We start from the raw sequence: 11,166 nt of genomic DNA on the forward strand, positions 1-11,166 counted from the left end.
TCCGAGACAAGTCCGAGTCCAAAGAGGTTCAAGTCCGAGACAAGACCGAGTCCAAAAAGATTAGAGTCCAAGTCAAGTCCGAGTCACATGTCGGTCAGTGTTAAACAAAGAAAATTAAGAGTTTCAATAATGAGAATGTTTGAAGGTAACCTAAATGCCATGGATGTGAAGACAAACTTTTACGTTGTTGGATTTCAACCTCTACTCTAGAATCTATGATAGCCAATGTCCTAAACAAAATTAAGACAGACCCGGTCGAGTCCAAAAGCTTAATTTGGCAAGACCAGTGTCCAAGTCCAAGACAAGTCAGAGTCAAATTGATAGCGAGTCCAAGACAAGTCCAAGTCCATGAAAAAACGGACTTGAGCAGAGTCCGGGCCGAGTCCGGACTCGAGTACTAGGGCCTACAGCCCCAAATATGTGTTGTTCAAATATTAGTGTTGTTGCCTGTCCTGCTGGGAGCTGTTCTGTTTGTATGGTGCTTATACAGTACAGCAGGTGGCAGCACCTTTAACTGGTGATGTACAGTATGTACTGTAATGGTTCCATCTTGAACAATGATGTTCTTGCAAAGAATTGACAGCATTATTGGAGTGAGAAGACATTCTGTCTTTACGAGGCTTCACACTGTTGTACATTTACACTGTATATTGTAATTGTATGTTCTCTCTTTTTTATTTAATTTATTTTTTTTACATTTTGGGTTTACCACTGATGCTCTTACACTTATATTTCGTTAGAAGATAAAAATGTTTAATTATTGTATTTGAGACCAATGGCTTACAGTATTGTAGCTGACAAAAAATGTGATTGATAATGTTTTAGGGCATGCATGACATGAGCATACTGATGTGCAAGTAGGCCTATAATAGCATGTTAACCAATGTGTTGTTTCAACTTGTATCAATAAACAGTCTTCCATATGCATGGAGTCAATTTCTCTCATTTCAAAATGTACAATTTAACTGCAAGTCCGAGTTATTTACCTTGAGTAGTTAGTTCTAGAGCTAACCACAAGGGCGGGTGCAAGCAGGGTGGAAAATACACTCCTTGCGTGGCATTGTGAAAGTGGGCGGAGATTAAGAGCCTGGTAGAGAGAAGAAGGAAAGAGGACACGCCACATATTGAAACGGTAATTATTTGCCTTTTATCTCAATCAAGCATCAATTCCCTGTTACACACATTTCATGACCTTACCGACAAACACTTGGAGCATAGGATCTCCCCTCTTTTAAAGTTAACGCTTCTGTGAAAATACTGGGCCACAATCAAGTTTATCCAAGTTGGTTATCGCTTAGCCACCTTGTTAGCTTTCCTTGTTGGTTATCCGGCTTATTAACGCACCAGCAACTGTTTGCCGGTTTAAAAATCACTGTTTTGAATGTTAATGTGAACTCCGTGGTGTAATCCGCTTCAACTACATTTCGTAATATTCAATTCGCCTTCTCAATGTTGACTTGGGTGGTAAATAAAGATAAATGTCGTCAGCTGGCAAACAAAACAATGTGAAGGTTAGCCTAACAGCCATGCAAGCTAACCTTAGCTGCTAACGGAGAAAGGTACAACCGGGCCATAATGTTACTTGGCTGTCTGAAGTTGTTCAATAGCAGCTTATGGTCAGTTTTAATCACCAGAATGTTGACACCGCTCCTTGAAATATAATGCCTTAACTAGTCACATGTTTGCCCCCGTTCATAAACAGTTGGGCAACCCATGTATGCAATGACCTGCCAACCCACGACTGAGAAGCTAGCTACTTACAACAACCTAACCTGTGCTCCTTAGCAAATGTGTCGGCCAGCTAACAATGTATGTCGTGTTGATTTGCATCGTGGTTGCATTTTAAACACAATAGTCATGTTATTTTGATGTTCAGTTTGAGCAGCACGTTCTGAATTGTTTCTTGGTCTATATCGTTCTGCTTTAAATCTATATCCAAGTTGATTTGTGTTTTGCCGGCCGGTTTGAACTTTGCGGTTCTCGGTTAGCTTGTAGAGCTAGTGCTGGCAACAGTTCTTGGATTTTTTGAACTAGCACTGAAGTTGTTAACCTGCTAACTGGCTAATGTTAGCTCTATAAGACAAGGCGACGTGGCGGATTAATAACTGATCATAACAAGAAAGTTTGTCAACGGCACGACACCCTATTCTTGTTGTACGAAACCAGCATCGGACTCGATGAGGTCCACCCTGTTGAAAATGCATCTTCAATATTATTTTACTTCGATGTGTTTAGGGTGCGGTGGGGCGTTGTATAGGCCTTGCCATAATGGGCCGGAAAACCTCTCAGGAAAATGAATGTATCTCAAAATGGTGATTCGTTAACACATATTTTTGAGGGAGGACTTGTATTTCAACTGAAATGAAACAGTAATTGTAGTGTAATACATTTTACATATATTTCTTAACGCTTCCTTAAACAACATAATGTTTCCGGTCAACCCATACTTCCGCATTTGTACTTCCGATTTATTGAACTCTGGAAAAGGGATAACTTGGGCTTTGATTTGAATGCACTTTCAAGTTCTGTCTCCATCTGTTATATGCCTCACCCTGTAGTCTGCTACAAGCGACAATACGTTTTACGCATGCATGCAGTTATAGCCAGGACTATACATACCAACATTTTGTCATCACAATTTGCAATATTATTGGTATTCATAACTTCATCAATTGAAACAGTGTCACGGTGTTTTGAGGGTTTTGCCCAGCACTTTATAACTAAGGTGGCCTCCTTGACCACAAACACCTGTCACATTGACAAGTCCCCCCGAAAGATACAGACATTATGCATGTGCATTGCACAAATGTACAAGCTACTTGTTGCAAAGGGCTTACATCATATTTCATATAGAATTGTATGATATATGACTGTCCAATAATGGTGAGCCACATCTGTCTGATTTCGACTGTCCCTCCACCCTCTGATGTGGGCCCTTGAGTCACACAAATCAGAAAACCCTCACACTTTTTCCAGGTGGAGAAATTCTGAGGCGCTCAAGGTTACAGTTTTTTTTACTTTTTATTTGGCTGCAATGCCTACGCGTTTCGGCCCTTAGGCCATAAGGGTCGGAACGAGTAGGCATTGTAGCCAAATGGAAAGTTTCTTTTTTTTTTTTTACCTTGAGTGCCTCAGAATTTCTCTAACTGGACCAAGTTTGCGAACTCCTACACAGATGACCACCAAGGGAAAAAGGTGAAGACTAGGGCTGTAACGATATTGTATCGAACCGAGAAATCGTGCTACACAGTCACGATACTGTATCGTGATACAAAGAGGCAGTATCGTGATACGCCCTTTTAACGTTTTGATACCCATCTGCCCAGAAAACAGCCACATGATATGAAGTGATAGTGCTTCCAAGCATCATCATTATTATATAGAAACTTTAAAAAAAATATTTGTAGCCTCTTGTAACCTATTGTACCTTTGAACTATCATAGTTTTTATTCATAAAGATTATAATGTTGGCAAATGTTAAATCGAGGGGTGTATGGAACCGTAGGTCATGAATCGTGATACAAACAGAATAGTGAGTTGAGTGTATCGTTACAGCCCTAGTGAAGACCCAGAAGCACTCCGATTTCCTGTTTGTTTTTGATCCCTCATCCTTGTTATTAGCCTTCCTGTGTGTCAAAATCTTGCTGGGCCGTTCTTCATTGATGTCTAGTGCCCAGTAATTGAGTGCCCATTTAATTTCTAGTCTGTGGGGGTTGATGCTCATTGTGTGTTTACTTTATATTTTGTCCATCTCTCTTTCCTTAGATGGCTGCCATCCGTAAAAAGCTGGTGATTGTCGGGGATGGAGCCTGTGGAAAGACCTGTCTTCTTATAGTCTTCAGCAAAGACCAGTTTCCAGAAGTTTACGTGCCCACCGTATTTGAGAACTATGTGGCTGACATTGAAGTCGATGGTAAACAGGTAAGCACGGCAATCTGTGATCTTCCTCCCTGTGTGTCTTAACCCATTGGCGCCTAATGCACCTGCAAAAAAGGGTGCTGAATGCCTGAGCCCTTTTTAAGAAAAGCTGCCCTCAGTCTATAAAAATATGCACTAAGTTGCATTTAAACGCTAAGAACCTCATCTTTCATTAGAATGTATTCATTCATCTCAAATAAACAGAGATTTTTAATAAAGTTGTCTCAAATCTCATGAGGCTGAATGTTGCGTAATGCAGCTCCAGGCGTCAGGGCCAATGTTGCGCAACGCACCATCAGGCATCATTGGGTTAAAGTGTGTTCAGGCCGTCAGAGAACTGTGCTGGCGCCTGTTTCCACACCTAAAGCGAACCGACTGGCGTGTTCGCACCACAAGTCTGAGTGTTCGGGAACTGGAAAGTTGTTTTGTCATACAAACAAACAAACACATTTTCTCTGTGCACTGTGACGACAACATGGACAGGTTCATCCAGACATGGTCACATATGGAAAAGTTCAGTGCCTGGTATGAATGTGGGTGGTTCACAGATAAGCACTTAGTTCCAGATGTAACTGGTGCAGGATCAGGCATTGGTATCGTTCTCATTGGTCTAAAAACACTATTTGAGCATTTCCAGTAATCTTATTGCCTCTTGTGTTAATTTTACATCACGCACCATATGAAATGATGTGACCTTGAACTCTAGATTCTGTTATTATGCATTTTGTTATTTTGTGCGCTGTTTCAACCATCTTGAAGCCTGTCTTGCTGTCTTCTGCTGTTTGAATGGGATTATTAAAGAAAACTAGCTGCTTTTAATGGAAGTGCCACTATTGACACTGACCCACTGAATTTGTCTAAGCGATCATGTTACCTCATCTTTGTGGGCGGTATTGTGTAAATGTGAAGTTTATGGCCAGAGAAATTTCACAACTGTCTGTGGTTAGTGTAGCTGTTGTCCCTGGTGATCAGAAGTTTAGAAATGGCTGGATACAAACATTGAGGTTGTCTCCAGTTGACGTTTCCATTTTTGCCCTTATCTGGCAGCACTATTTTGGCCTACAAACGCAAAGTGCAGTAACTACGGCAACATTGAAACTGAGAAAAATGCCTTCAAAGCATTGGTATTAGGTTTGTAGTTGGATACATGGCGATATTGTGATATTGACGATACATTGACATGGTGATATCTCTAAAATAGACACATTTGGACCATAAGTCTTAATCACAAGATAAAGGAGTTGTAATGAAGAGCATTTACAGTCTAAACAGAATTTTGACCCAATATATAGTTACTGCACCATTGTAGGGCAGTATTGTCAGTTGGCGTCAGAATAATGTGTCCCCTCCACTGTGTGAAGGTTGGCATCATTGAAGCAAACTTTCAGTTTTGTGCCTACATTGATGCATTAGTAACATTGCTGTGGTGTGGTCAATTATAAAATGTATCTTGGAGGACGCATATTGTCTTCTTGAATGGCCTCAGTGATGTTAAGTGCTGTGATTCACAGTCACTGTCAAAAGTTGTATGTATAGGAGACAAGGACTGAGGTGTTGCATTTTGACAATTGTGTATCCTAGCAGCACATAGGCCTATAGACTATATCACAAAAAGTTAGCGTTTGTCATTGGGTGTGTGCAGAAAATGCTATTTTTTGGTGCTATCTTGGTCTTGTGGGGTCCAGACATGAACACCAGGAGGAGGAAGAATGGTGGAATGCAATTTCTAGTTAAAAAGGGGAAATTATTGGTTGATTAATGAGATTAATCAACCAATCAATGGGAAACACCTGTTGGGAATTTTGTGGTTATGCTACTTTTTGAAGAATGGCAAAATGTTCAGAACATTGAGCTTACACAACTTGTAAATTGAGTTTCTGAAAGGTCCCTCAGTTAATCTGTAAAGGTTTTTAGGGTTTCACCATCAAGCTGAAGATCCATAACTTTTTTGAGAAATGTCAATGGACCCAGTCTTGCAACTCTGGGCCCGCCCATGAAATTTCTTGTTTCCCCCCCACGTTGGCTAATCAATATGCCAAACGGCTGGCAGTGATTGGCACCGCACGAGCATTCGGAGGGGAAAACAATGCAGTTTAATGGGCGGGCCAGAGGAGCCGACTGGGTGAATGTTGCTGCATTTCACTATTTGAAGACACATGGGATAAAAGTTACTGCTGCTTAGTACAATGATCAATGGTCTGTGGTCCATTCTTGCTCGTTGTCAGCGCTATCCGTCAGTTATATTTTTGCATACTTGAGACTAACATGAGAGTCCATGTTTGTGTGTGCAGGTGGAGCTGGCCTTGTGGGATACCGCTGGCCAGGAGGACTACGACAGGTTAAGACCGCTCTCCTACCCAGACACGGATGTCATACTCATGTGCTTCTCTATAGACAGCCCTGACAGCTTGGGTAAGTCAGTGCTATCCTACAATTCCACGTGCAAAAGCATCATTTTATAATTTAAAAAAATGAATTAAACAAAGAGCAGGACAGCACTCCAAATGTTGTGGTTTATTGCCCATCAACGGGCAACTGTCCTGCTCTATATTTAATTCATATATTCTCGAGGAATGAGCACCCAGTTGTTCACTTTGTTTGAGTTGAGCGTGTTACACCCCTTAGTATAATTAAAAAAAACACATCAAAACATAGCTATGCATAACTATGCCTTGTAGAGTATTTATATTTTTCCATTCATGTTTTATGTCACTTCATTTGTTTATATTCATTTGCCCGACTTCCCCTGATGGAAAAATAATGACAGCTATTTCCATTTCTACAGCAAAAGAGTAATTTGTAGTTAGTGTCAATGTAGAGTCTGCAGTCAAGACAGGGCGTTTTACACTGTACATAGCAACACCACTGCTGATGGCACACGCTGCATAGCAACACCTCTGCTGATGGTGCTACTTCACCCAAGCATCACACTCAACTGAAAGATCACCAGCTGTTTGTTTTGTACTTATTCATCACTTTATTGATTTTTTTTTTTTTTTTTTTTTTGGGAATTGCAGAAAATATTCCTGAGAAGTGGACCCCAGAGGTGAAGCACTTCTGCCCCAATGTGCCTATAATCCTCGTGGGCAACAAGAAAGACTTGCGCAATGATGAGCACACACGGAGGGAGCTTGCCAAAATGAAACAGGTACCCATCTCATCTCATCTCTCTCATTACCTACCGCTCCTAGTCCCACCCACACCAGATCAGTTGACTTCTGAACTTGATCAGGTGTGACCCTGGTGTGGTTAATATTAGGCGTGATCGATTTCGTGCAACGTCTGCATGTGCACGCAGACAGCAAAGCACTCTGGATGAAAATGTTGCATGATGGTTAGATTTCTTGTCCAACTTACCACATTATTGTCATGTTGCGTCGACGAGGTGACATGTCACATATTGTCAAACTATCACGGGATGAATGCGACTGCAGACGGGCCTTGCAACCCCCACAGTTGCTTATCCCCATCGATGCTCGTCTGCATACCGCCTCCGAGGTCACGCGCCCCTGAGCTGGTTGGCCAACTGTTAACTCACATGTGTTTGGGCGCGTTGTCTCACACCCCTACACAAGTTTGCATTGTCCCACCACACCTCACACGTGGTGTGCTAGTAGATCAAACTGGCGCGACTTCATCGTCTCGTGCACATTTGTGGCCGACTTTAAATGCACAGCGTTTAATACCACCCACATTGTGACATCAAGTTCAGGTCCTTTGTCAACATCAACCGTTGCCAACGAAGTCAAATGGGCCCAATGTGTGTTGCGCTGTTTGCCCTTATGGTTTCTCAGAGTGTTTTGTATGGATGATGACCTTTTTTGAGATTTTTTTAGGCCATTTTTTCCGAAAGGATACCATGAAGGCTGTCAGTTTTAAGCTCAGTTTTGAGGGAATTAAGTATCTGAAATACATTTCCAACACGCAGCTCAATTGTATCTACCAGAAATGCGTCTGTATCAAAGACATGATGTATTTCAGTCCAGCCTGTTTACATCTCCCAGGGAAGAGAGCTAGTGCTGAGAGCTAAATAATGACGGCACCACTTGCCCCTACCTCACAATAGTCATGACATGTCAAATCCATCAACTTGTGCTTCTCTCCTCAAATACAAAGACATTCTGTAGACAGAAACATATTTCAGTATTTTCCCTTGTCAGCTGATGCTTTGGTGCTGTGTCTTAAGGTGCCTGTTTCATACCTGTTTTTGGGGAGTGACTTGGAGCATGTTGATTTGCTATTATAAAAAAAAGGTCTGTCCTCGTGTGTTAATTGTGTCTTATATTTCATGTAAGCCGTTGTCTTGCTTTAAGACAAGTTAAAAGAGTGAGTATGTAGCTACGCTAGTGAAAGTCAATAGATCCGTGTAGCATGTAGCATGCTACTCGGATCCATTGACTTTCACTAGCTTAGCGACATGCTCCCTCTTTTGACTTGTCTTAAAGCAAGACAACGGCTTACATGAAATATAAGACACTTTACCACCTTTATAAACCCCGGCCAACGATTTTAACTGTATTAAGCCCCAAAATAGTGGCATACCCCTTTAAGGAAACTTGAGGTCGTTTCCCAATCCTCCCCCTTCTCTCTCCCGCTCGTTTCCTGTCCCACTCTTCCCTGTCCAAAAAAAATACGGTAACACTTTATTTTGGGGATACATCTATTAGCACTAATACATACAATGTACCTGGATAAGTAACTTGTAAGGCATGCAAAATCAAACATTTGTTAGGCATGTATTCGCAAATGTCTTGTTCATGCACAATAAGGGATTTATTACCAATTTAACCTTAGTAAGGACCTAGTAGGCCTTAGCGTTTGCTTAGTTACTTGCCTTACAAGGCACTTATGTAGGCATTAATATTGTATGTATTAGTGCTAATAGATGTATCCCTAAAATAAAGTGTTACCAAAAATACTAAATAAAATGACTTCCGGATTGCTCCTGGGTATTAACGTGTCTACCTGTATGGTTTTGTGTGTCTTCTTCAGGAGCCTGTGAAGCCCGAGGAGGGGAGGGACATGGCCAACCGCATCAATGCCTTCGGTTACCTGGAGTGCTCTGCCAAGACAAAAGACGGCGTGAGAGAGGTCTTCGAGATGGCCACCAGGGCCGCGCTCCAGGCCAAGAAACGTGGCAAGAAAAACGCGTGCCTGCTCTTATAGAAAACCTCCCCTTGTAGACAGGGAGGGAGACGTGGGGAGGGGGGTGACGAAGAGAGCAGGCGAGCGAGAGAGCGTGAGAAAGACGGGGATGAGAGAGAGAGTACACAGAAAGGGAAAAAAACGGGAACGGGATGGGATGGAATGGAAAGGGTGGGGTGGAATCGAGTAGGTTTGTCTTTCTCATGTGAACGCGTCGGGAAGGGGGGTTGGAAGAGCTTCAAGGTTTTCGGCTGCTCTGCACAGAGGCTTTGACCTCTAGGCTGCACCCCGAGTGCGGGGTGGTGGGTGTGGGGGGGAGGAACACAGACGACCAGCCGGGTCCTAAGAAGTGGCACACACTCACACTCTCGTAGTGCTTGGCTCAGTAATAAACAGTAGTCAGAGGGGGTGGGACGGGACGGGAGGGGTAGGAAAAGACTTGTACTGGGAATACACGGTTATTATTTTTCAGTGCTTTTGACTCCCATAACAGCTCCCCTTCCTTTATGTCCCCTACTTTTTATACATGGCTCCATGATAATTGGCTCCCATAGGTTTACGTACTGTCTCTAGTAGCAAGCTCAAAAAAGAAAAAAAAAGTAACGGTCATGTTGTGTGTCCGAACGATTGTAAGTACGTTTGTATATGTTTGTATATGAATGTGAGTATGTGAATGCAAATGTTGAATCTATATGTTTCTCTTTTTTTTCCTGTTCATCTGTTTCTTTGCGTGTGTGGCTGTTGACAGTCTGACCCTCTGAATTTAAGCACAGGGATGTATGTCAACACTGCAGGATGGGTTTGGCCTGTTATTCTGCCTCCTCTCTGTTCGCTTCTCCTCTGGTAGCTGATGTCACAGAATATTCTGGATGTTTTTTTTTAAAAATATTATTATTATTATTATTCAGATATAGTGATCCAAACCATTTGCAGTTCAGGTATATTTAAAAATCTATCAGCATCTTTTTTTTTTACATTTAGATGTAAGGGCCGTTTTGCTCATAAAAAGTTTGCGAGAGTGTGTTTTTATAAGCTTGCCTGTGTGTAGATTTTTAAATGACTGCTTTGGTTTGATCACCTGTTGCCCTTTGCTGTTCCGTGGAGAGGAGTATAGCACAGTACTGTATACCCAGAGTAACTGACACTCAAACATTTAGTCTCTGTGTCAGGAATGGTTATGATATTTGTACTTGATATTAAAAGTTGCAAATTGAAAAAAGGCATTTTACTTTAATGGCACGCTTTTCGAGTGGAATTTCGGTGAGTCAGTGATATTCGTCTGGTTCTGTGTGCTGCTCCCTCCATTCTTCTCTCTTTTTGAATATAATGTTAATTATGATTAGTATTATTATTATTACCAGTAATAATAATATTATTGTCTATTTTCTTTCAATGCTCTTGAACTGTGTATTTAACCCTGTGTGAATTCTACTGGCCTTTCCTAAAGCAGTTACTACTCCTTAAACCAATCTTCAGAATCCTTATCATGAGAAATGTTTAGATTTTAAACCATTGAAAGTGCATATTTTATTGTTTTAATTGGAATTCATTCTGAAGAGATTAATTGCAAATGTGTTGTATGAAAAAATATTCTGGTGCATTTGACTTTTTGTAAAATACATTTCCATATACCTTCAATCTGCTTAAAAGACTTAAATAAATTGATTTAGTTTAGTTCCCGGAGTAGTGTCCTTTTTTTTACAATTTGTGTGGGTTTTGATTGTTGTGTAAACATTAAAAAAGCCTTTGTTCTGTGTGCTGTGTGCAGTTTGGATTTATCATTGACTTCGATTGAAAACTACATTATGGTCCCATTATTGTATTGTCCCCCATCGCATGTCCTCTGGTATGCCACAAAGTGCATGCACTTGAAAGGAAATGGGACTAGAAATCTAATGCTACAATGTAACTGGTATGTTGCAAAGACAATGTTACAAATGATCTCCATTGTCATTCAGGTCTCTATCCCCCCTTTCAGAACTTATGTTACCACAGATTCTATAAAGGCTGTGATGTTACTATGTAAAAAGTGAAGCCGTGTGCATGATGACGTATGTTGCAATGTGAGATCCGGAATGTATGCCATAAACACGGTATCTGTAA

The 11,166-nt window shown here is 41.3% G+C and overlaps 1 protein-coding gene across 1 annotated transcript; it reads left to right on the forward strand.

Annotated features, from left to right (window-relative positions):
* The first annotated feature begins 1,034 nt into the window (after positions 1 to 1,034).
* LOC134456569 (rho-related GTP-binding protein RhoA-C) lies at positions 1,035 to 10,737 on the forward strand. Its single transcript, XM_063207970.1, has 5 exons — positions 1,035 to 1,132; positions 3,766 to 3,921; positions 6,210 to 6,330; positions 6,936 to 7,066; positions 8,911 to 10,737. Exons 2-5 carry the CDS (start codon positions 3,766 to 3,768, stop codon positions 9,082 to 9,084), a joined length of 582 nt encoding a protein of 193 aa, XP_063064040.1. The 5' UTR covers positions 1,035 to 1,132; the 3' UTR covers positions 9,085 to 10,737.
* Positions 10,738 to 11,166: the final 429 nt, after the last annotated feature.

This window comes from Engraulis encrasicolus, chromosome 10 (assembly GCF_034702125.1).
Source record: "Engraulis encrasicolus isolate BLACKSEA-1 chromosome 10, IST_EnEncr_1.0, whole genome shotgun sequence".
NCBI classification, from domain to species: Eukaryota; Metazoa; Chordata; class Actinopteri; order Clupeiformes; family Engraulidae; genus Engraulis; species Engraulis encrasicolus.

Excerpts from the sequence above, each read along its gene's own strand:
- LOC134456569 (XM_063207970.1), top strand. The coding sequence starts at position 3,766 with ATGGCTGCCATCCGTAAAAAGCTGGTGATTGTCGGGGATGGAGCCTGT. Across the intron at positions 6,331-6,935 it reads AGACAGCCCTGACAGCTTGG|AAAATATTCCTGAGAAGTGG; the intron begins GTAAGTCAGTGC and ends TGGGAATTGCAG. Across the intron at positions 7,067-8,910 it reads AGCTTGCCAAAATGAAACAG|GAGCCTGTGAAGCCCGAGGA; the intron begins GTACCCATCTCA and ends TGTCTTCTTCAG.